Raw genomic sequence first — 26,817 nt, forward strand, 5'->3', positions numbered from 1 at the left:
GAAGATTTTTTAAATTAATTTTATAAAATCTTAGTTTCTGAACGGTAAGATGTAACCTGTTCCAAGTTAAACTTTAAAAAACCTTTCTAGTCGCATTATGAAGAAAGCTACACCTTTCAACAGTTCTGTACATTAACTAATGACAATATCAGCCTTTATTTTAAAGGAGAGATAGATGTCTACGGACATTTATTCAATTGATGAATGCAGTTGATAAGTAGATACACTGAGCAAAGAAAGAAAATTGAAAAGCCAAATCAAAGAAGGATGGGAATGAACGGTCACTGCTGAAGGGGAAGAAACTTCTTCCTTTGACTTAGCAAGTCAGAAAAATGCAGCAGCTATGTGACATGCAGCTCATTTCCACATCCTAAATCACAGCTGGGTATGTTAAGAAATTGAGTTCAATAAAATAATGGCTGAGAAAGAAGTTCCGCAACATCCCAGCAGTAAGAAAGCTTGCCACTGCCATTCTGCCTGGTCTGCTTGTCATAACATTGCCTGTTATCAACTAAAACATGTGTTTCATTTTTGAAAAGGATGAAAACTAACCCTCAGATGAAGGCAATGCAAGGAGGAAATGGTTATTCCAACTGCCTGAGTGGTTGCCTCGTGCTCATTTCCGAAAAGGATTCCAAGTGATTTTCAGTGTAGACTGTCAGTCCCACAAACAGGGTGAATCAACAATTTCTCAGAGTCAGAGGGTTTGTCTTAGTAGGGAGCACTCTTGGTACGTGACTTGTCTTCTTCAGGTGGAAGACAAGGACCAGAACACAATGAGGGAAGATCCATAGAGGACTTCCATAACAGTTTAAAAAGCAAGGATTCAGCCATTAGAACTTTAATGAGATTGATGAACAGACAGTTCTGAGCTTGCCCTCTAGTATCAGTGAACCAACCTCAATCACTAGGGGACGCATTTTGTGTCTGATTAACAAATATATCATGTCCAGAAATGCTGCTAACAAACTTAATAAACTAGAAATCCTCACTAATAGTCAACTGCCTATATTAGATTATTTAGTGATCAGCCCCTAAATTCTAACATCTTTGTGAAACACATTCAATATCATAAAAATTAGCTCTATTTTAACGACACACTAACTGTGGTTCATTTGCCAATTGAATTAAATCTGTACGCTGTTTGGTTACCTACCTTTTTGCTAAACCTCACTCACTACACTTTCGGGAACTGAGAATGGGGTCAAAAGGAGCAGCAGATTGGAAGTGTCAAGAACATAAAGGTTACTGCTGATATTCTGATCTGTAAACAACAGTACAAAGAAGCAGTAAACTCCAAGAAGGAGAAATGTCCTTATTTAAATATCTCAAAATGAGACAGAATTCTGAAACGTTAAATAGAAAAATTGTACTCTTAATACATGCCCTTTAAAGCAACTGATCCCTCTCACTCGGAAACTATTCTAAATAAATGTTAGTCACCATTAAAGTGGCACTCACTTGCCACTCATGACAGAGATGTAAATGAAAAGCTCAAGGAAATGCAATTCTTCCCTTGCATTACCACTTCTGAAGGTAGGGAATTATTAAATGGAAAATAAACATATGCAACAAGGTTTTCAAGTCCAGGCATGTCCCTGCAATCGCAATGCTCTGACCTTTAACTCTGTTTTCTTTGCGGGTGGGAAAGCAATACTGTACCAGCTATTTTGTAGTTTCATTGCCTGAAAAACCTGTCTAACAAGTTGCTGAAACTCAACCAAAGCAGTATTTCTAACAGTTCTATGATCGCAACCAGGAACTTCAGTGGCTTTGAGGATAACTTTTCAGATCCTTCAATCTGTCTCTGCAGTATTTTCAGTCAACCACAAGGAGGTGCCAGATATCTTCATTACACCGACCAGCACCGCAAGCTTCTTTCCTCAGTGACCGCTGCAGGTTAAAGGTTACAATTTGAACAGCCAAGCATTAACTTATGTTCTATCCCACTGAGAAAAAAAACTTCAGACTCTGAGGTCATGCCGCATTCATTTCTTTAACCATGAGACTGAGATGTGAGAGAGGTACATAGTGATCCTCAGGCAAATAGCAGCTCAACAATCAAAATATGAAGAATTGTTCCAATTGCCTTCCATCAGAACATGCCTGTTATGGTAGCTGTATTAATTTCATATACATTAAAGCTGGTTCAGTCAGTCAGGAGGACTGTTCTTCCAAACTGTTGTGCAAAGGACCCATTCAGAGACAGAAAACTACAGTATTTTTCACAGATTACAAAAAACATTGAGTCCCTGGTTACCTTCCTGAGACTTAAGTTACTTTTCACAAATTATTCTATCACTTCTTTTTGAACTGTTATTGCTTGCTTGCACGGAGTTCAGAAAATTGTTAAGTTCATTTTGGAGTTAAGGTAGACTGCACTCTCACCAGTTTACAAATTCCTCAGTTCACCCTGATAAAGTAAAATCAGGAGGGTTGAGTGTGTCAAGTTCCTAGGAGTGACAATAGTCAATAATCTGTCCAGGACCTCCCACACAGATGCAATGGTCAAGAAGGCACAACGGCACCTCTTCAGGAGGCTCAGGAAATTTACCATGTTCGTAAGGTTCCTCACCAACTTCTACAGATGCACCATTGAAAGCATGGCGATATGGGTAGATAACAATCTGGCAACTGCTCTGCCCAGGACCATAAGAAACTACAGAAAGTTGTGCACACGGCCAAGACCATCACAGATTCCATTTACACTTCTCATTGCCATGCAAAGCCTGCCAACAGCAAAGACCCTAACCCCCACCCCAGTAATCTACTTTTCCAACGTTTTCTATCAGGGAGAAACTTGAACACACACATCAACAGGTTCAAGAACTTTTTTGCTACTGTTCTCAGACTGCTGACTGAACCCAAGGAGTGATTTTGAGGAGGACAGCCTCCTGTGCAGCTGTAAATTTGTATGCCTCACTCCGTCTGAGCATTCTATGATCTATATGTCGTTGTTTGTTATGATCTGCCTGTAGTGCTCACAATATAAAGCTTTTCACTGTACCTAGGGACATGTGACTACAATAAAATATCAAAATCCCAATTCCAGACTCTCTTTTTCAGAAAGGCAAAAAAGTTAAAGAAAGCAGACTGCAGCATTTTGTTTAGATTTCAAAGTTTTTGCTGTCAATATTCTGCCCAGTTCTGCACTTGCCAACCCCAACAAAAATTTCTAAGGTAGGAAAGATTCGTTTCTCCCAGTTTTTCATTCCAATCCTCCAATGTTTTTGCACTTGTGGAAACTACGTCAAAATCTCAAAATCAGATGCAGTGCAGAAGTAATGTGTTCTCCTCTAATACATTGGTTGTTTATTAAAGAAAAACATCAAGACTATTGCCTCCCTCACAATTTTGTCTCTGTCAGGATTACGGTCACATCATTATAGCTAACCATACTTTTCCACAAAATCCTGCAGCACAGAAGAGGTCCTTCGGCCCATTGAACCGGTTCTGACAAAACTAAATCTATATTATGCCCACTTTCTACGACTTGGCCCAATGCTTTAGACCCTAAGATACAAGAGCAGAATTAGGCTATTCGGCCCATTGGGGTTGCCATGCTATTTGATCATGGCTGATACGTTTCTCAACCGCATTGTCCTGCCTTCTCCCCGTAACCTTTGATTCCCTTATAACATTTTCAAGAGCTCATCCAAATTTTTTGTTTAAATTTGAGGTTTCCTGCCTCAACTATACCCTAGGCAGAGAATTCCACATTCCAAACACCCTCCAAGTGAAAAATAATCCTCTGAGCCTCTGCGTTTCACCCTAAAAATATGTCCTCCTTGTTAGTGACTCATCAACTAAGGACAGCTGCTTGATATCCAGCTTGTCCATGCCCTTCATAATCTTATACACCTTGATCAAGTCCCCTCTCAGCCTTCTCTACTCTAAAGAAAACAACCCTCAAAAAAGACTGTTACTGATTTTCACTTGAGGACCACCACCTAAAAGCCAGTACAGAAACTGAACCACTACTGATGGCGGCAACCCGAATCAGAAACTAGCCACCCAGAAACTGAGCTAACTAAATGCCCCCCAATTTTGCTGGGATAGTGAAAGAGTTGGCAATGGTAGGGAAGAAAAGAAAAATCAGCTGGGTGTTTGAATTCTGATCAGTGTTCAGTAGCCACTGAAACAAAGTGCCTGTGGATAACAAGGAGAATGAAGGTGTGGAGCTGGATGAACACAGCAGGCCAAGCAGCAGAGGAGCAGGAAGGCTGACTTTTCGGGCCTAGACCCTTCTACAGAAAAGGAGAATGAATATTGGTTGACATTTGAAAGGTCTGTCAGCACTCAACTGAGAGTCATACATAACCACTAATAACCTACTGGATTCATTGAACTGGACCTAAATGACCACCTCCATCATAGAACATGCGAAAAGGAGAAATATCGTACACAACAAACAAAAAGGTCAAGGCAAAGGAATCATTCACAATGTCCATATGCTCTGCCTGTCACAGAGAGCTCAGTTAATTCACTGCAATCAGCAAAACCAAACTGAGCTGAATGTCTTCAGAACAAGCTCACCAAATTAAATTTGCTGCTGTTGTCCTGAAGGTAAGATTTCAAAATCGGTTTCTGAGCAAGTTCAGGCCAAATGCAAAGTAATACTGACAATGGAGACTGAAAAATAGAGAAAGGCACCATCACTATGTGCACCAGCTTGTGTGGTGCCTAAATGTCATTCTTTGAAGTATGTCTCAAAAAGAAAATGTACTTATTCTCCACCTGTTACTATTTTTCAATAAATTACCTTCACATTCATTGCAGCAGTGTTTTATTTTACATCACATAGGGACTAAAAGCAGTAATCACTTAAGTGTAAAGGCCTTCAGAACAATTTGAAATCTTCAGTTTATTGCAATACTGTCATAAAGGAAAGAGAGTATGGAGTGTGTAATTTTGTGCCACTTGCAGCTGTAAAGGTCATTAAACAACACTATCCATTCTAATATCTGCTCATTTTTGCAAGGCAACAATGAAGGAATTTTTCCCTATCATACCAACTTACAAACCTGGATGCAGATAGCAATTCAGCAACCAGCTGCTGTCTCAATTGATTTAACCATTTACAATTCTGTCACTCACCTGCCAGATAGGGGAGAGGCAAAGTAGCGTAATTAGCCATAATTTGGAGTCAACCCGAAATGAATGGCAAGGAGAGTCATTTTTTTAAAAGAAAGAATTGTTTAGTGCTTTAGTGCTGGTTAATATGAAATACATATCACAACTAACCACAAAATCTAAATACATAATCTTTGGGCAGCAGCACATTGTTTATTCTTCAGGCCATTTAACATAAATATTTCTGAAAGAGTGAAGATATTGTAAGTCATACTTCTGGATTAAAGCCACCTTTTTGTGTTATATGAAACTGCTGCGAAGGGAAGAGCACAGTGTATACTGGACTGAACTGGGTTCACCAACATATCCAGGCAGACAGCTCTTCGACAAGGAAGTGAGTTGAGCAATTCTGATTTGACTGCCATGGCAACGCAGTTTATCCACTGCATAGTAATGAACCGCAACAAAATCTATCACAAAATCTACTGAGCATTAAGAATGACACCACCAGTTTTGAGCCAAGCTGCAAGCTGAATCGGATGCTAACAGTTTTTATTGAAGCAGTGGAAATACTGAACAGGTCTTTGAGGCAAATTCTGCAGATCCTAGGTTCACGTTCAGCGGTCTCCATCATTCCTGATGCAATGTTCATACTTTAATGGAAATTAGGCCAGATTCTTTCAGCAGCCACCTGGTCAAGTCTTCTCAAAATCGTATCTGTTGAGCTATGTAGCTGAACATGTCCATCAAGCATGTTATAACGCAGGAACTAGAACAGATACCTTGGAGACAAGACAGCAAGAAACCTGCAGCGGAAATCTTTGAGAACAGTAAAACAGAGAACATGCAACAGAAAGAGAATATTGAGGCTGTCCAACTGGTTAAAGCATTACCTAAAAGCTAGGTGCAACTCTGCAAGTGAACCGCATTTCAATGTTCCCCTTACACTAATTCTGTCTAAATCATGCATTTACACGTGTAATTAAATATCTTGCAGCTGGCACATACCAATAATGCACGTCAAAGCATATGATATGCTTCAAAGTGCAACATGCACAGAGCACCATTCACAGTTACAGCTGAATGATTCAAATAACTGCTGTTAAATTAGTCACACTAATGTACTTGGACAGGTAGACAGAAATAAACTAACGTGCACAAACACAAGCCGACTGCTCAAAAGGTCTCTCAATGCAGCAAGGTGAAAGCAAAAATTAATCCAAAACAAGTCAAATTGGATCACTTTCTATCAGTATTTTGCAGCCAGTACTTTCCTGCTGTATTTGTGCAAAGCACCTTTGACCTACATACAGTTCAAAGCAACAAATGTGATACAAGTTTCTCTCAGACGTGAAACTCGAATATCGGGTTTTAAATCACCCTGTGTGCTACATTCTAGCTTATGCTGACCAGCTGTGAAGAAAAACGCCTCATGTTTGGCTGCCATATTTCCCATGACTACACTTCACAAAGCTTCATTGGCTACAGCTTCTGGAAGTAGTGAAATCTGCCTCACAGAACTAAGCGTTTTCTTTCTATATCTAGAGTTTTAGTTTTAATTCAACGCCAATGGAACTAGAACGTATGTAACGCAGCTGTCAGCCTAATATCACAAGTGAAAGGATTCTTCAGCAAGGCTTCAGTTCCTATTGAGAAATTCTGTGTACGTAAAATGTTCAACAAGATTTACATGCATTTGGAAAGGCAAGGGCTGATAAGGAATAGTCAGCATGGCTTCGTGCATGGGAATCAAGTCTCACTAACTTGATTGAGCTTTTTTGACGAAGTGAAGAAGAGCGACAGAGTGGTAGACATGATCTATACTGACTTCAGTGAGATGTTCGATAAGGTTCCTCATGGTAGGGTTGTTAGCAAGACTAGTTCACATGGAATTCAAGGAGAACTAGCCACTTGGAGACAGAATTGTTTCACAAGTGGAAGACTGCAGGTGATGACAGAGGGTTGCCTTTTTTGGTCAACATATTTAGCATAGGTGTTGAGAGGTCATGTACAGCCGCAACATGAATTAGGCCACTGCTGGAATACTAAGTGCAATTTTGGTCTCCTTTCTCTCGCAAGGATGTCGTCAAACTTGAAAGGGATCAGAAAAGATTTACTGGCATGCTGTCTGGGTTGGAGAGTGTCAGCGATACGGGGAGGCTGAATAGGCTGGGGTTACTTTCCCTGGAGCGTCGCAGGTTTACAGAGGTTTGTAAAATCATGTTGGGCATGGATAGAGGAAGGACCTTGTCTATTTTCCCTGCAGTGGGGGAGGCCAAAACTAGAGGGGCCAGAGGTTTAAGGTGAAAGGGGAAGGTTTAAAAGGGATCTATGGGGCAACTTTTTCACGCAGAGGATGGTGCGTGTATGGAATGAGCTACCAGAGGAAGTGGAGGAGGCTGGTAGAATTACAACATTTAAAAGGCATCGGGATGGGTATATGAAGAGTGTGTGTTTAGAGGGATATAGGCCAAATGCTGGCAAATGGGACTAGATTTATTTAAGACATCTGGTCCACACGGACGAGTTGGACAGAAGGGTCTGTTTCCCTGTGTCTATCTCCTTGACAGAGACAAATCGCATGCCTGCCTCCCTCTGACTGACATAAAAGATCCCAGGTCATTCTCTGAAGTAGCACAAGGCGCACTCTGTCAATGGTGCTCGGCAATATTTCTCTCTTAGCAGACATCAACAGATATCTGGTCATTATCTCATCGTAGTTTGATTCTGCTTGTTTTGCACAAATTGGCTACCACCATTCCTAGATTAGAACGCTAACATCAGCGCTTCCATACACCAGAATATCATGAAATAAGCTTTAGTAATATACTTTAACACAATATGCAATGTCTAACTGGGTGCCACAGGGATATGCACTGTGCCCACTGCTATTTACAGTTTATACATATGATTTCAGCCAAGGGAAAAAAGGTATTGGCAGATGACACCGGGGATTGTATTCAATCAGCTGGGAAAAGAAACTCTAATGAAGAAATAAGTTACCAAACGGGGTTTAATGTGGACAAACAGTATTGAAAGCAAGGAAAAAATAAATAGTAGCTTTATAAACGAAGTGATTGTAGGCCTCCGAGACAAGTCAATGGATAAATCTAGGGCACTGATGGATTTTAACTCAAGGTTGTAGCAGCAAAAGAAAGCCAGTCAGATTTTCAGATGGGAATCAGATGTGGAATACAAACAAATCAAAGAAAACGATACGAGTCGACACAAGGCAGTGGTATGCAAACATCTGATTATTAGCGAACGCGGGTCTGGTCGTCACAGTACAGTACAGATCACGGAACAAGGGAGGAAGTGCAGGAAGGGAAAACAATCCATGGTGACTAAGGCACCTGAACTACATTAAGGTGGTAAACAGGGTGTCATTGCTTTCACAAGGTTAAGGGAATGCAGCAGTCAGTTCTGTTGAGATAACAGATCTACTCATAGTATAAAATGACACACATTCCCATTAAATCTGAAATATGTAACGTTAAAGAGAGTCTTATGTGCACAGTTAATTTATATTAAAATGTCTTTTCCGGGGGATATGCAAGTGAACAGACAATGCAGAAAGAGAATGATTTACGGGAGAACTGCTAAGTTACCGGGTTAAAATTTGGACAGCAGCAGATGGGCATGATCCATACAATCTGCCAGAATAGACTATCTCAAAATCATCCTGAATGAGCCTCACCCTCTCAACCTGATAAACTGTGGACCCTAAATGGGTGACCTGACGCAACTTGGTTCCTCATCAAAACTGGGGCTTATTCAAAAGTCAAGTCAAATTTAGAAATTCACACTGGAAACGGACACAGGCATTTCAAGTCAGGCAGCCACTAGAGATGCATGAAGACAAACAGGTCAGCCATACAGACTGTACACAAGCTTCAGTCATTGATCATCAGTGCACTCATTTTGTGCCCTTGAAACAATGTTAAAATGATGCTTTGTTCACTTCTGGAAGCCAATCAGATGGCCTTTTCTACCTGTGTACTCACCAAATTAACTTTTTGAATAAACAAGAAAACTTAAGCGGACTTTCAAAATGCATTTGGGTTTTAAACTCCTTTTTCATTGAAACGTTTCTCTTTATTGTTTAACATGTGCAAAAGCAAAAAGCACCAAAACTCTCATTGTATAAAATTAATGAGGAAATGTTACAAACTCTCAGCCTGCTCTGACCAAGGAAGAAAAAGAAAATGTTAACTGAGCCCTCCCCTCTCTGCAGATGCAGCCGACTTGCTAAAGTCTACTGAACAGAGACAGTAAAGACTGCAGATGCTGGAAGCTAGAGTCAATAATCGTGGAGCTGGAAAAGCACAGCAGGTCAGACAGCATCCAAGAAGCAGAAAAGTCACTGTTTCAGCCAAAACCCTTCCCAAACGGTGACTTGCTTGCTCCTCAGATGCAGTCAAACCTGCAGTGCTTTTCCAAGATCTACTGAAAGACTGGGTATCGATTCAAATTGGATCAGTAACAATCATAGTCTATTTATTAAACATTATAAAGTGAGAACTTCCTAGGCTTTGTTCAAAATTTGGCACAAGAACAAATCCAGGTCACTGTTGCAACCTGCTTGCCAAGGCAGCCAACTTCATCTAAGAATGAATGCAAACACATCTGATTTTAATGCCACCACGCCAGCGTAGATAATTAAACATGACTGAATAATACCACATCAAACAATAACTCATTCTGTCACAGAAAACATCTGCTTGCTTGCTATCTTTTTCATTACCATTTTATTCCAACAAGTGCAAAATAATCACACTAATTGCAGCAGAATCTCATTTGTCCATGTGAGATTTGAAAGGAAACTAATACCTTAAAAAAATTACTGTCATTTTCCTCAGAGTGTGCTTAAATTCAGGAAAACCAGAACATAGAACATAGAACATTACAGCACAGTACAGGCCCTTCGGCCCTCAATGTTGTGCCAACCTGTCATACCGATCTCAAGCCCATCCAACCTACACTATTCCATGTACGTCCATATGCTTGTTCAATGACGACTTAAATGTACCTAAAGTTGGCGAATCTACTACCGTTGCAGGCAAAGCGTCCCATTCCCTTACTACTCTGAGTAAAGAAACTACCTCTGACATCTGTCCTATATCTTTCACCCCTCAATTTAAAGCTATGCCCCCTCGTGCTCGCCGTCACCATCCTAGGAAAAAGGCTCTCCCTATCCACCCTATCTAACCCTCTGATTATTTTATATATTTTAATTAAGACACCTCTCAACCTTCTTCTCTCTAATGAAAACAGCCTCAAGTCCCTCAGCCTTTCCTCGTAAGACCTTCCCTCCATACCAGGCAACATCCTAGTACATCTCCTCTGCACCCTTTCCAAAGCTTCCACATCCTTATTATAATGCGGTGACCAGAACTGTACGCAATACTCCAAGTGCAGCCGCACCAGAGTTTTGTACAGCTTCACCATAACCTCTTGGTTCCAGAACTCGATCCCTCTATGAATAAAAGCTAAAACACTGTACGCCTTCTTAACAGCCCTGTCAACCTGGATAACAACTTTCAAGGATCTGTGTACATGGACACCAGAGATATCTCTGCTCATCTACACTGCTAAGAATCTTACCATTAGCCCTGTACTTTGCCTTCCGGTTACTCCTACCAAAGTGCATCATCTCACACTTGTCTGCATTAAACTCCATTTGCCACCTCTCAGCCCAGCTCTGCAGCTTATCTATGTCTCTCTGCAACCTACAGCATCCTTCGTCACTATCCACAACTCCACCGACCTTAGTGTCGTCTGCATATTTACTAATCCATCCTTCTACGTCCTCATCCAGGTCATTTATAAAAATGACAAACAGCAGCGGACCCAACACCGATCCTTGCGGTACACCACTCGTAACTGGTCTCCACAATGAACATTTCCCATCAACTACCACCCTCTGTCTTCTTTCAGCAAGCCAATTTCTGATCCAAATTGCGATATCTCCCACAATTCCATTCCTCCGCATTTTGTACAATAGCCTATTGTGGGGAACCTTATCGAACGCCTTGCTGAAATCCATATACACCACATCAACCGGTTTACTCTCATCTACCTTATTTGGTCAGCTTCTCAAAGAACTCAATAAGGTTTGTGAGGCACGACCTTCCCTTCACAAAACCGTGCTGACTATCCCTAATCATTTTATTCTTTTCTAGATGATTATAAATCCTATCCTTTATAACCTTTTCCAACACTTTACCAACAACTGAGGTAAGGCTCACTGGTCTATAATTACCAGGGTTGTCTCTACTCCCCTTCTTGAACCGGGGAACCACATTTGCTATCCTCCAGTCATCTGGCACTATTCCTGTAGACAATGACGAGCTAAAGATCAATGCCAAAGGCTCGGCAATCTCCTCCCTGGCTTCCCAGAGGATCCGAGGATAAATCCCATCCGGCCCAGGGGACTTATCTATCTTCACCTTCTGAAGGATTTCTAATACCTGTTCTGTGTGAACCTCAATCCCATCTAGTTTAGTAGCCTGTATATCAGTATCTCAGAGGGTTATAATACCATAAATATGAACCCACATACATCTGTACACTTCAAACATTGCAGTACTGCATCATACCTCACGGAGTGGATGTGCAAAACAGAAGAATAACTGGCGTCAAAGTCAGGACTCCAGCTGATGTTCTCATTCATTCAGCCATCAATTCCTTACCCACTTTTTGACATTGCTGGACCAGGAATCAAGGTTTCAATTTAAAATTCTAATTTCATTCTTCACATTTCGATACAGCCTCACTTCTCTGTATCTCTTGAAACCACCTCCAACCCTTGGTGACTTCCGTAATCCTTATTTCTGGACTCTTACCTATCGCATGGCTTACGATACCAGTGCAAGGGCGTTAGCTGCTGAGGATCTAAACTTGAATTTGGTCTCACAACCTCTCCACCTCTGTCCTCCTTGAAACTTAACTGTTTGGTCAAGTTTGTGGTCACCTTTCTGCCTTTTGACTTTGTGCCAAATTAGGGCAAACTAAATCCTTCTGCCAAGTTCCCAGGAACCTTTTTAATAAATTAAATGCAAGTTATGGTTGACAGCCATTTTTGGCGGAGGGGTGGAGAGAGACTGGAAAAAGAAATTGGGTGGGGACAATGTGGGAGGAGAACCAAAAGGGGGGGTGGGGTGGAAAACCATGAGAAGTATCTCAAATTGTACAAGTCACTCATTGAATGAATCAAATTTTTAGGCAGGGCAGTTCATTTTGGATAAATTATGACATTGCAAACGTTTACCTCCCTGACCTCCAGCTGAGTGATCCCTATGGGCAGAAGGCCTGTCACCAAAATCTACTGCATCACCACAGACAGCCCTAACTGGGGAAGCAAGCAGAATAACGGCCTAGCTCAATAAACAGACTTGCATTTGGACAGACCTTTGACACACAAAATACACGAAAGTACTTTACATTTCTGCATATCATTGGTTGGAGAGTTGAGGTTAAAATCAGATCAGCCATGACCTTACTGAACGGCAGAGCAGATTCAAAGGACTATGTGGCTGACTCTTGATAAATTCAACACAGTGTGGAGCTGGAGGAACACAGCAGGTCAGGCAGCATCAGAGCAGCAGCAAAGTGACGTTTCAGGTCAGAACCCTTCATCAGGATCGACTGAAGGGTCCCAACCTGAACCATCGAGTTTCCTGCTCCTATGATGTTGCTTGACCTACTGTGTTCCTCCAGCTCCACACTGTATTGACTGTGACATCTGCAGCTCTTGCTATCGCCTACTCTTGATCCTCGTTCCTGTGTTTGAATAAACTGGGAGAAGCCGAGGCTGCTCTCTTCGGAGAAAGGAAGGTTGAAAGGAGATTTGATAGGAGGTGTTCAAAAGCAGGAACCACCTAGAGAAACTAAACCCACACCTATTTGCGCACTCAGAATTTAAAATCATTGCCAAATGAAGAAAAGCATTTCTAAGTGGAGTGAGAATGCATAGCCTGAGTGAAATTGAGAATAATACAGCAGCAACTTTGCTAAAACAAAAACTGGATAAGCACTGGAGGGGAGGAGAAAACAATCATAGCACTAGAAAAACAAGGCAAGGGAGTAGGACCAGTGGAGTCACTCTTGCAGAGAACTGGCATGACTACTGCTTCCATCTCTGCTGTTAACATTCTATAATAATGATTTATTTGGCTATTAACCTCAAAAGTATCAGTCAAATATAAAGCCTACATGAAGATTCTTCAGTGTAAAATATCAAAACATCATTTATCCCTAAGCAATGTTTAACAGGGCACCTCTGGCGTGTCACAATGCCATCTAATGTCCAAGCAAATCTCATTGTTTTATATACTGATTCTCAGTTCAATGGAGCACTGCTTGCTATTGTCTAAGTTGAGAGTTACACCAGAATCCTTTCTAAATGTAGTGTTGATGATTGTACAAACGTAAACATCATGGAATGTGATCAGAGAAGTGTACCACGTACACAATGCTCTTTTTCAGATGAGATCGTTTGATTAATTCCAAAAATCTCACAAAAGAACATGTTATTCAACACAATGTCAAGCTCCGCCTCCATAGTCTAAATACAGTAATTAGGCATCATTTAACCATTTCCAATTACAACCATTGTCTCGGATTATTTTGAAAAAAGAACAAATTGAGAAATGGCAATAATGCAGGTTCCCCACCTCACCAATGCCCAGAAAATTGAGACCAACTCCACGCCTTATCGACTTCATATGCCAGTAAGTACAGCACTCCCAGCCTCTGCACAAGTTATTCAAGCTACAAACAACAGAAGAACATCACACACTCCACCTACCCCGTTCATTTAAAAAAATCCTCCAACAAATTACTGAAAGTGTAGTGAGAAGCTTGCAACTGAAATTTGCTTGCTCAGTCTTCATCTCTCCCTTCTGCTAGAAAAATCTATTGGTGCTATTTAGCCTGCCAACAGTCCTTCACTGGTTGTTCTTTATAATTCACATTGGTACATTCTCCTTTTCCTGGAACTTATAGATATTGCACAAGCATATCCAAGCTGTGAACAAACAGGTGTCTCTCTGCCTGTCATCACCTGGGAGAAGCTGCACCGTGCAGTAATCAGTGTAAACCGCCATGAATTAGATGTCCCAAAAACTGCCTTCAACCCCAGCTTTCTGCCTGATCCTTATGTCTTCAGTTGCAAAATTTCTCCATCCCAACTGTAAATGTACTCAAACATGGGGCATCCATCGGCCGTTGTAGCACAGATATCCAAAGATTCACAACCACATGAGGGAAGAAATATCTCCTTAGTCCAATATGTTTGGCCCCTTATCTGAAGGCTGTGCTTCTTCGTCTGAATTCCCCGTCAAACAGAAATAAATTCTCATTATCGAGCATGTCAAGGCCCATTCGGAATTTTGTTTCAATGAGTTCACTTTCCGTCTTGCAAACGCCTACCAGCAAAGGGCGTATTTACTATTGTTTCAATCACAGAACAGTCCCTTCATTCCATGGATGAACAGTGTGTGCCTTTGACATGCCACCTCCAATACAAGCACATATTTCCTTAAACATGGAGCCCAATACTGCAAAGGTATTCAAGATCTTGTCTCATCAGAACCTGGAACAAGTGCAAGACTTCCTTATTCCTTGTACTTCCAATCACCTTGCACAAAAAAAGGCAAATTTATCTTCTTAATTGATTACTGCGCCTGCACATTAACTGTGTGTCCTTTTATGAGCACACCCCCAAGTCGTCTTCTACATCAACACTTACAAGTTTCACACAATGTAAGAAATATCCCACTTTACTATTCTTACAAACAAGAGAATAACCTCATAATTCCTCACATTATGTGTCGTCCATCACCTTGCTGCCCACTCACTCAGCTACATCTTATTACATTCTCTTCCTGGGCTGACAACTTACAACCCCATCTAGCTTTATACGGTCGTCAAGCTCAGGCAAATTATTCTCAGTCTCTTTGTCAAAGTCATTAACACAGACTGTAAAGAGGCCATGATTCATGACTCACCTCAACATGGCACAAAGAACACCAATGCCAATGTCATTTTTTTTTGTAAATTTCACTCATGAGACAGGCCTCTGACCTGCTCTTGTATCAGCATGTTTACGTGGCAAGTGCAGTTTAGCTTCTGGTCATTGGAAAACCCCAGGAGGTAGATACTGGGGGATTCAATGATGATGACAACATCATTGAATGTGAAGGGGTGGTAACTTGACCGTCTCTTAGTGGTAATGATCAATGCCTGGCAATTATGTGGCACAAATGTTTCTTGTCACTTGTCAGCCCAAGCCTGGACATTGTCTAAATCTTGTTGCATTTGAACATGGACTGCTCCACTATCTGAGGAATCGGGATTGGTGCTGAACATCTTACAAACATCTGCGAACATCTCCACTTCAGAGCGTATGATGGAGGGATGGTCACTGAAGCAGCAGCTGAGGGACTCCTGCAGAGATGCCCTGGAGCTAACTGACCTTCAACAACCGCAAGCATCTTCCTGTACACCAGCCTTGACTCCAACCATTGCTAAGTGACAGAAGTCTCAAAGTGGCACTCCACAAAGTGTATGTTTAGAAAGGTTCCTCAGAATTCACCGTTAGAAAAAAAACTACACAAAATAAACAAAGAAAGATCAGTTCGCTCCACCCCCAGGATAGGTTATTCATTTTTAGAACTCCAGATTGCAGTCTCTTCAGTTCAGTGCTGCACTTTAAACCACTCAGTTTCTCTTGCACTTTTTCCTCTGTTGATGGTAATCCTCCCTCGTTTTTTAGCCCCGAGATTATCCATTGTTTCTAGTATGCAACCTGTACTTTAAATACAAAGACAAACAGCAAGTATTCGCACGATTGAGTCAGACAACCAGGAAGATCTTAGATCCAATCCATACTCCAAGCCAAGTTAAAAAGACTCAAATATTTTGATGTGGTGAGGTACTAAAATTGCTTTCTGCTAACATTTTAAATTGAGTAAAATCTCAAGTGCTCAAACATCAGATCAATAGTCAACAATCCCTGTTAGAATATAAACACTTGAACATCACGTAAAACCAATGGGTGTCTCCAGCTCATCAAGACCGAAAGTGAACAGCGATGTGTCAAGACATGAGAGATCCACCCATGCCCAACCCAGCCCAATTTAGTTAATCCATCAAGGAATACCCTCAAGTCTGCTCAGAGTACTTAATGCTTTTTGAACAAAGTCAATATTTTCATCTTGGACATCCACCTTCGCATTAAGTTCTTTCACCAAGAATTGGTTTTTGTTTCACTGATGTTATGCTGGCTGGATCAGCATTCATTTCCTATCCCTATTTGCCAAGTGTGCAAGAGTTACCCACAATGGCATGGGTCTGAAGTTAAATGTAAAATGCGACCAAGTATGGGGGGGGGGGGGGGGGGGGGGGGGGGGAGAGACACATGTTTTGTTACAATAGTAGCCAGCGGTAATATGTTCATTATTAGGCTAAACATTTGCCAAATTTAAATTTCATCATGTGTGCTGGTGAGTTTTGAACAGACGCCCTCAGAACAGGAGGGTGGGATCCAGGATTACTAATACCATAACAGTAACTTTATGTTCGCATCTAGACCAGAAAGGCAAGGTCTAAAAATCTAAATTCAAGGACTGAACAATGAAACAGATAGTTTTCTAAAGCAGATGTGTCAATGCCATCTTATTTCTTTAGAAGACCGTTTTAGTCCCATTCATGCAACAAAATTGATCCCTTTGCTATCATGCAATGCATTTGCACTGCTGCTGTTAGCTATGTTTGGACGTTGTTATGTACATGACAGAGCAACACACAGCAAAACTGTCGATACTACAATTTATGGCCAAACAGATGGGTATCAAGAATAATCAATACTGCTAGAAGTAATCATGCATCAACAAATTGGTTTGAAGGGAAAATCCCAAACTTAGTCATCAATTAATGCATGTAAGATTATAGCCTGCTGTTAAATTCAGTACATATTTTCTAATACGTAATATATACACAAACTAAATCTTATGCAGTTTTGGTAGAGAATACTAATGCCCAGTATTTTGGAATGCGGTTTACCATGAAACGGCTGCCCATTGTACACTGGTGACATTCATGTGTCTTCTAATGACTTTGGAAGCTGGTACCAACGTGAGTTGGGAGATGGACGGGGAGAAAAAAAATCCTTGCTGGGAGAGGATGAGAAGAGTTGATTAGGCAGATCAACACCTTGGACTTATCGTAATAATTGGACAAACAAATGCCAAATATTTGAATGATACAAAGTTGTTTAAGCACTGAAAACCCATCCTTCATTTGGCTTAGCGAATGTAGAAGGTAATGGAGTTATCAGCAGCTACGGGAATGTGGATTTTGGGGCTGCGAGGAAGTAGTTGGAACAAGTTGCTGGAAAAACTCAGCAGATCTGACAGCATCTGTGAAGAAAAAAAAATCCGAGCTGATGTTTCGGGTCCAGTGACCCTTCTTCAGTGCTGATAGTAGCTAGCAAAACATTGGTTTATATGCAGAAGATAGGAAGGGGGAGGAGGTAGGGAGAAAACTGATAGGTGGGGCAAGAGTTGGAGTAAAATAGCTGGAGCGGATCTCAAATTATCATAACCACAGGTCCATGGAGGATGGCAATACCATAGTGGTGGCTTGAAATACAGGCTGGTAAATTTACGTGAAAGGAAAGCCCTGAATTTAGAGAGGAACATGCAAAGAAAGCAGGCTTGGAGATTGAAACTACCAAAAAAAATGAGGAATCACTCAGAGTCTGAGGGAGGAATAAAAGGGACAATTCCTTGGAAGAACGTGGGGATAAAGCTCGAGTGAGCAGCCAACAAGGTTGCTAGAGGAAACCATAAAATACAGAAAGAAAAATAGGCAATTTCAGCCCATCAAAGCCACTCTGCCATCAGTGAGATCCTGGTCAATATTACAATCCTCAACTCCACTTTCCTGCCTCTAAACCTTGTGAATTAAAATCTTCTGTCAATCTAAGCCTTGAATATACATAAAAACCCTGCCTTGACAATTGTCTTGTGAAGAACTCCATACATTCATTGTCCTCACAGAAGAAATTCCTCCTCATCTCAGTTTAAATGTGCAAGCACTCATTCTGAGATGTGTTCTTTGGTTCTAGATTCTCCAACAGGGGAAGCAGCTTCCTCGCATCTACCCTGTCCAGTCATTTAAAACACTGTTTCAATAAGGTCAATGCTCATTCTTCCAAATTCCAATGAGTACAAGCCTCAACTACTCAACCTCTCTTTGTAAAGTTCACCCCTCTACATTTGATATCAGTCCAGTGAACATTCTGTAGACTACCTCCATCACCAGTATATCTTTCCTTGGGTAAGGGACCCAAAACTGTTCAGTATTCCAGCCATGGTCTGATTAGTGCCTCGTATTGTTTTAACAAAATCTCCCTACTTTTATATAACATTTCCTTTGAAATAAAGGCTACAGAGCAGTTGGTCATATGTAAATTTCAAGCGATCATTACGTAAGAGGAAAACAACACTGGCAATACGATGAGTGACCAACTGGGCTGAATGCAACAGGTTTCTGCTCAGACAACAACTCGTAAAATGAATGGAAAAAATCCAAAAAGTCACCGGACTCAAAATGTTAACTCTGCTTTCTTCCCACAGATACTGCAGACCTGCAGAGTTTTTTTTCAACAATTTCTGTTTTTCATTTCAGATCACCAGCTTATATAGTCTTGGACAAAAAAAAACTATTTTCACCTCTGGTCTTCACCAGTCAACTTTTCCAAGAACAGTCAAATGTTTTCATAGCGAAAACAAATGGTTCAATAGCCCAGATCTGTACAGTGTAATACACTGCACAGCTACTGGCAACAATCTACTAACGTTTTAATATGAGAAGTTAAGAACCAACAAATCTAGCCCAGTTACACTTAGTAAGTGAAGTGAAAAGGCATGGAATAGCTGCTTCCTCCCTCCCATGAGATATCCTAATTCTATCAAGGCTGTTCATATACAAAACAAAGCAATCTAGTGAATAACTATATACGCCTTAAACTTTAATCTATCCTTCCTCCCTTCACAGCCACTGCTGATGGTTTCCAGTGTCATCCACTCCTATGTTCACCTCGACAGTTGTGCTCAATCTTATTTCCTTTGTTCTTTTACCACCCCCCCGCCCCCCCCGCAATTTTTGGGATGAACAACACACAATACAGAGATAGAAGCTTCTTCAGGTGTGAATGTAGGTAGTGACAGTCAGCTGGAATATGGGATAATCTCAATTAAATGTAACTGCCTCTTTAACATAGATGTGCTTCCAGTAGGAATACAAGTCCTTGCAGTACAGGGAGGACAAAACCTTCTGCACTTCACCAGATGAAAGTAACTGCTAAACACAGGCCAGGTGCTGAGACATAGGATCGCCCTGGTCTCAGAAATGAGAACACTCACTCATTCACTCAAAAGCTGTTTACCCACCATGGGAGATTTCCAACATTAATTATGTGAGCTGGCATCATTCCATCTGAGAGACAGGATGAGCATACAGCTTCAGCATTTACAAATATAACCATTTTCCACATGAGAAAAACTGCCCAAAACTGTTAGCATCCTCTGGGATGAAGAGCTGAGAATGGAATACAAAACATTGTTTGCACAGAACTCACTCGGTCCTTATCATCAGCAACATCAGAGAGGATGTCATCAAGATCCAAGATGCCGCCATCACTGTGCTCCAAACGATGCACTTGTACCCAATAACCCGGATCCTGGTGGAAAAAGAAACAATATTAGTCCCACAAGTTGACTCAAGGAAACCTCCATCAGAAAACTGGATTTTTAATGTTATTTGACCAAACCAATACAAGATACACCAAAACAAAATTGCCAAGCAGGAGTTCTAGGAACTGGCTTACCATCACTTTAGAAAGGGCAAGAAGAATGGACACGAAATGCTGGCCTCACCAGAAACACAGACATCCCATGAAATAGTTAAAAATATTTCAAAAAATAAGATTCAAATGATAGCAAGAGATTTAGTAGTCTAGGAGTCGCTCTCATCAGTAACCGTCTTTGTAAGTTTTATTTTTGGATAACTTGCACAAGGTATTCGTTCAGTGTACACTGAAAATACCTGCTATTCTGCAAGAAATACCTTTAAAATTCAGAGATAGGAGAATTTAACTAAAGATACAGCCATTAAGATGACACCAAGGAACAATGATTAAGTAACAGATAAAAATTTGAAAAGTTAACATTAAAAGATACAGCATACAAATTCTTAGACATGCACTGAAACAGCAAACATCAAGTAAAATTTAGCCCAGAAAAATGAAATGTTAAACATTAACAAGTTAATTAACCGGTAAAGCACTTTGCCATGAAAAATCACTACATAAACACACGTTCTTCCTTTGGCCGGAAACCCAACTTATTTGGTACTGTTTTTACTTCTAGTTAACTGAACGAATTCATAAGACAAACCAACAACTCACTCATGACCAAGTATCGGTACTGTCACGCATTAGAGGAACAGTAGAGTAATTCTATTTTCAGGGAAATATCACCGGTCAGTCCTTTAACCAAACATATCTTAATGACCGAATTTAAAGAGGTGTACTTGGTCCAGGTTTCAGTCATCAATGTGCACATATTGTATGCTGCATGCTACACAAGCAATGCAAACCAGACAGGGAATGGTTAAGGGCACTAGCTGCTGAAAAACAAGTAACCCTTCACATGAGCTATGTTGAAGTTTGAACAAAATATGAACTGGAGGTCAATGGTACAGAGTTTATGTACTTAAGCCACTGATATCTGCTCTTTGTCTTGGATCAATTTTAACATTCAGGGATCCCACAACCAGACAGCAAAGATCAGAGATTAACACTTGGAGTGTGAGGGCAGTAACAAAGTGAATTAAGTAATGAGATGAATAACTTTAAACGTTATGTCTTGCAAATCGATATTTGATCCAACTTGTACTGGGTGCTCAAACTGTCACGTAGGGAAACGTATTGCGATATATCCATGCATGGAATGTGAGATAATAACAGATGATGCACTTTATAGATAACACATTTTATTTTCTCTAACTGTACCTGACTTGATAGGATTCAGAATGCTGGAGTCATTGTCATTCCATTTATAACAGCACAGGTAAAGAAATATACCTAGCTCCTACAGCTTAAAAACATAATTACACCATGTAATAAAACAATTAGGAATTAAATTATTTGATGTAAATTAACACAGCATACACTTTTTGCTTCATCTTTCAACTAACTTTCCAGAAAACGTTTTGGTTTCACTAGAACACTACCCTCAGAATTTTATGACACATTTTGATACGTAGTGAATGTGGAAAGACAGCTAGGCTAATTATACCATACCCTACTCCAATCTAACACTGCATTCACCAACTATCTCAGCAGTACCATTTAAAATAAACAGTATTTACATATAAATGACTATGATAATCTGGTTTCTGCCCACAGGAACAGTAAATACTCTCCACCCTCTGTAGTCTTTGCTTTATTGACAAATGACAGACGTAGCAAGGTCTTTCTTTTTATACAGAAGTGTTTCTATACAGAATTCTGCCAAACAGGTTTTAAAATAGACCCAAGGGTATTGGCCTTAATCAAAGCTGATCTATTAAAAAAACAGAAACAAATCTCCTTATGGGTCACCCCCTCTCACCTCATTGCAGAAATCTATTTGCACCTCACAATAAATAACTTGAGTTATCTATCAGTGAAGGTAAAACACATAGTATAAAAATAAAGCAGTTGATTTTGTTTTCAAAAGGATCAAGGAAACAAGCTCGGGTTAGCAAACACAAGCTACCCAAAGACTTTTTAACTGCAGGAATGGGCTTCAGTAGCACATCACTGTAGTTCAATCTGCATCCGCTGCACTCATAGGCAAGCATTAGAGGATGACTGTGGACAATAATATATGTGCACTAGCCCACTCTCAATTTTCTTCTCTAAATCACAACTCATCTGTAAGCAATATGAAAACAGTTCTTAATCTGTCCTCCCCTCCCCCACTCCCCAACCATGCTCAATTAGGATCACATTCTCATCTTTGCAAAAGAAGCCAGTATTCAGTTTCTAGAGGATATTTAACTGTGAACGTGATCTCAAGAGGGCATATAAAGGGGGTTGGACCACATTCAGCTCAGGTGGCAGATGGTATTAAATTACCAGGTCAACGTATTTTCTGTTCAGATACAGGAGAACAGAAAATTCATCTGCCATTTCTAAACAACAAACAAAATCTCTTATCTGCATATCAAGATAAGCATCATTATATTTACTTTGAAACACGGCTAGGAGAAAATTACAGGTTGATTCAATGTAATTCACTGAAAATAAAGAGCAAATGAAGGCTGAATTTAAAAAGCAAAATTTCATCAAGTGAGCAATCATTGCACATATTGTAATCCAAAACATTTTAAAGCTATTTTATAATACCAGAATTATACAAAGGCACAGATTTAAGCAAAATGATGATCAATACAAAATGCAAACGGATGGTATACTTCATCTGTAGTATACGGTCTCATCTGAATGTACAAGTGCCGTCTTCAAGGATAAGTCGCCTCAGGGAACAATCGCAAAGAAGATCTCACCATAAGGAACCAGTGGCTCTGTGCCTTCTGCGCATGATCCAAGCAACAGTGGAAAAGACTGCATTCTTTATCCATCACACAGCAATGCTAAATAGAGCTGAGAGGTTCATTCAGCCACTTGAGCAAAAAAAAGTGAATTAACCGTGCAATGAGAAATTAAAGCCAGGGGTGGTACAGACCAAATAGTGCTAGCAGGCTCAATTTGCTGTAGGTCATTTGTGAATCAGATGGTTTTCAACAAAAACTAGTGATTTTCACAAATATATTCTTCTTTTGTTACCATCCCACAAATGAGCAGATTTACTGAGGATGACTGACATTTGAACTCAGGCCTTTGGTTTACTCATGCTGTATAAATAGCCACAAACTAACTACAACCAAAATTGAAAATACAGTAAAAGGGGTTAAGTCTGACTGTGATACACTGAGACAATATACTGCATCACACTTTCACTAGACAATATCACCTGACGATATTATCTCTCTTGCAGCCTTGCGGCTAGATGAAAACATGTCAGAAGTTTCATAAGGAAAGGTAATCTTTTCCTCATGTCAACAGACGGTGCAAATATTCATCAGCAACACAACACGACAAAGAAAATTTAAGGACAGCCTTAAACTAATTCAACAATTGTGAAATTAACAGGTGATGGACACACTTGATTAGCCATAATTATCATCCATATGAATGTCAACTCTTAACAATAATGTTGCCAAGCACACAGTATGGAAATGAGAATAGAAAACAATCAACATGAAGGTAAGTTTGCAAATACAGGAGTCAATTCAAAAGATACATTAGCAAAGTAGCTGGAAATGGAGTAAATTAAGAGAAGAGAATTGGGGCAGCAAGAATAGTGAGCTGAACGACATTAGTGCATATTGATATTAACAAGGATACAAAATGATATTTTTACAGCTGCATGCATGACACATGAATTCACAGCAAGAATAAGTTATTTGACCCCCTTAGTCTGTTCCACAGTACAACCTTTTATTTTTGCAAGAGTGGTTGTTGGAGGCTTTAAACTAAAACTGCAGGCAGATGGGAATCTATGCAGGGAGTCAGAGGATGAAGAATCAAGGACAAGAACTAAACAGAGAAAGGGGGAACAAACAAAGGTGAGAGAAATCAAGGACCAGGGTCAAACTGGCAACAGTGGAAAAACAATGGGAAAGAAACAAAATGTCAAGCCCTAACACTTTGTGCCTTGATATATGGAACATTCTCAACAAAGTGAATGAATTAATTATGCAAGTAGATGAAAACAGGTATGATATAGTTAGAACGACAAAGACACGGCTACAGGGTGACCAGGGCTGGGAACTAAATATCCAGGGGTATTCGATATTTAGCAAGGACAGACAAAAAGGACAGTGGAGTTGCATCGTTGATTAAAGAGGAAATTAACACAACAGTGAGATCGGAAAATTAGCTCTGATAATGTGAAATATGTATAGGTAGAGCGGAGAAACACCAATGGGCAAAAAAACATGAGTGGGCTGAAGGGCCTGTACTGTTCTATGTTCAAGCAGGAAATTACAGACACATGCAATAAAAGAACATCTCTAATTATGGATGACTTTTCTAAATACAGATTCAGTAAATCAACTACCACACAGGAAGAATTCCTGGAGAGCATAAAGAGTGGTTTTCTGGACCAACATATTGATGACCCAACTCAGGAACAGGCCATTCTAGACTGGGTTTTGTGGAACAAGGAAGGAACAAAATCGGCAATCTTGCTGGGTGAGACGCCTTGGAGATGAGCAATACAATATAATGGAATTCCTCATCAAAACAGAGTGCAACCTAGTCAATTTGGAGACTAGGCTCCTGAATCAAAAAAGAACATCCTTGAGCATTAGAATATCTAAGGGCTTTACAGCAGATTTGTAGCTCAGGTTGTGGATGTGGTGGTTGGTTGGCTCGCCAAGCTGGTTCGTTGTTTCGCAGACGACTATTACTCTGCTAGGTAACACCATCAATGCAGCTGCTGATGAAGCACTGTTGTGTTTTCCAGTCTGCTATTTAAACTCTGGAGTCCGTTGAGCTGGATTACCTCACATTTTTTCCTTTGCAGTTTAGTGTATACGGGGTCGAGCTCTGTATGTTTGTTGATGGCTTCCCGTGCTTGTCCCAGGGTCTTGGTGTTGCTCCAGTCAAATTGGTAGTTCTCCTTATCCACATGCCTAGCCCCAGTCCAAAAAAACCATCCCACTCCAGTCCACCTTACACCAGCAGTCAGCTGCCCCAAGGCAAGTAAATTTCCTCCTGGACCCACTCTTCACACTGGCCCGCTGTGCCAGGACTGCCACCCAGGCTTGCAAACTCCTCTGTTCCCCTAACTCAAAAGGGGAAAGAAAAGGAACAGGCACAGCAGAGGTTCTTGGCTGCCGTCTTCCATGAGAGAGAGTAAACTATAAAGGGATAAAGCGTGAACTGGCTATGAAAAATGTGGGTCCTTAACTTCAAGGAATAATGGTTAAAAGGTCATGATAACATTCGACAGAGGTGAACTGTAACAACTATTTTCATTCCTGTCAGGTGCAAAAGTGAAATGGAGAAAGTGGCCAGACTGTGGTGTACAAGCTCGAGACAGTCTGAGATTCAGGGAGGAGGCAGACAAATTGGCTACAGTAAACAACAGACCTGAGGAGTAGGAACAGTTATGCAAAAGAAGAACAAAGGGATTGGTTAAAGGAAAAGCGAATATGACCGTAAGCTTGCAAAGAACAAAGAAACTGACTAAAAGTTTCTATAGATATGTGAACAGCAAAAGACTGGCAAAGATAAACGCAGGTCCCCTGCGTTAGAATCAGGGCCAAAGAAATGGTTGACCAACTAAATACATACGTTGGTTCGATATTCACACAACACATGAATAACATGACAGAAATGCTGGGAAAATGCAGGATTACTAAGAGGGAGGTACTGAGGGAAATCAGTATTGGTAATGAAAGTGTGTTAGGGAAATTGATGGGATTGAAGGCCAAAAAATCCTCAAGGCCTGACAACCTACATCCCAGAGAACTTAAGGAAGCAGTCCGAGAAATGCCAGATGCATCAGTGTACATCTTCCAAAATCCTGTAGCTTCTGCAACAATTCCCACAGATGGCAGGATGGTTAACATAACCTGTCTGTTTCAAAAGGGAGGTAGAGAAAAGCATGAATTACAGGCCACACATCAACGGTGGGGAAAATGGCCAAGTCCATTATAAAAGATACAAGAGCTCAGCACTTGGAAAACAGTGAGTTTGGATAGACACAGCACAGATTTACCGTAGGGAAACCTTGCTTGACAAACCTACTGGAATTCTTCTAGGACTGTAATTCATAGGACAGATGAAGTACAGCCATTGAATGAGGTCATCCAATTTGGGACCAAAAACAGGAAGGCAGATTATTTTCTAAATGGGTAGGAGAACTGAGGCAGGAGAATGTGCAATGAGACCGGTGTGTCCTCTTTCATCAGTCACTGGAGGTAAACTGTAGGGGCAGCAAGCGATCAAAAAGGTAAATGGTATGCTGACCTTCATAGCCAGAGGCAAGAGTACAGAAGTCTTGCAGGGCTCTGATGAGACTATACCTGTATTAGTTTTGGTGTCTTTATCTGAGGAACGATGATTTGCTATAGCAGAAGGGCAGCAAAGATTTACCAAACTGATTCCTGGAATGATATGATTAACATGAGGAGAGGTCGAGTCAGCCAGGGTAACAAATCACTGGCATTCAGAAGAATGAAGTGGTATCTTATAGAAGCTGAAAATTCCAATAGGACCAGACATGAGAAGGATGTTCCTCATGACAGGCTAGTCTGTACCAGGGACCACAGTCTCAGGCTTCATACTGAGGAGACATTTCTTCACCTACAATGTAGAGGGCCTTGGAGTTTACTACCACAGAAAGAACATCCTCCTATGTCAAAGAGGAGTTGGATATAGCCTTTGGGGCTAAAGTCATCAAAGGATATAGGGGAAAAAGTGGGAACAGACTATTAAGTTGGATGATCAGCCACGATCATAAGCGAATAGCAGAGCTATAGGATCGTAAGACATAAGAGCAGAAATTAGGTCATTCGGCCTACCAAGTCTGCTCCACCATTCAATAATGGTTGATGAGC

At 40.7% G+C, this 26,817-nt stretch overlaps 1 protein-coding gene across 5 annotated transcripts in view; it reads right to left on the minus strand.

Moving 5' to 3' along the window:
• The window catches only part of LOC125463564 (partitioning defective 3 homolog), a 798,969-nt gene that overhangs the window by 640,162 nt on the left and 131,990 nt on the right, over positions 1-26,817 (minus strand). For 4 of the 5 annotated variants that reach the window (XM_048554970.2, XM_048554960.2, XM_048554990.2 and 1 more), the window contains exon 2: positions 19,721-19,822. In XM_048554970.2, the coding sequence (XP_048410927.1) occupies positions 19,721-19,822 (102 nt within the window). Of the gene's footprint in view, positions 1-19,720; positions 19,823-22,602; positions 22,720-26,817 lie in introns of those variants that run through there. The other variant, XM_048554979.2, reaches the window with a different exon arrangement.

This window comes from Stegostoma tigrinum, chromosome 2 (assembly GCF_030684315.1).
Source record: "Stegostoma tigrinum isolate sSteTig4 chromosome 2, sSteTig4.hap1, whole genome shotgun sequence".
NCBI lineage: Eukaryota > Metazoa > Chordata > Chondrichthyes > Orectolobiformes > Stegostomatidae > Stegostoma > Stegostoma tigrinum.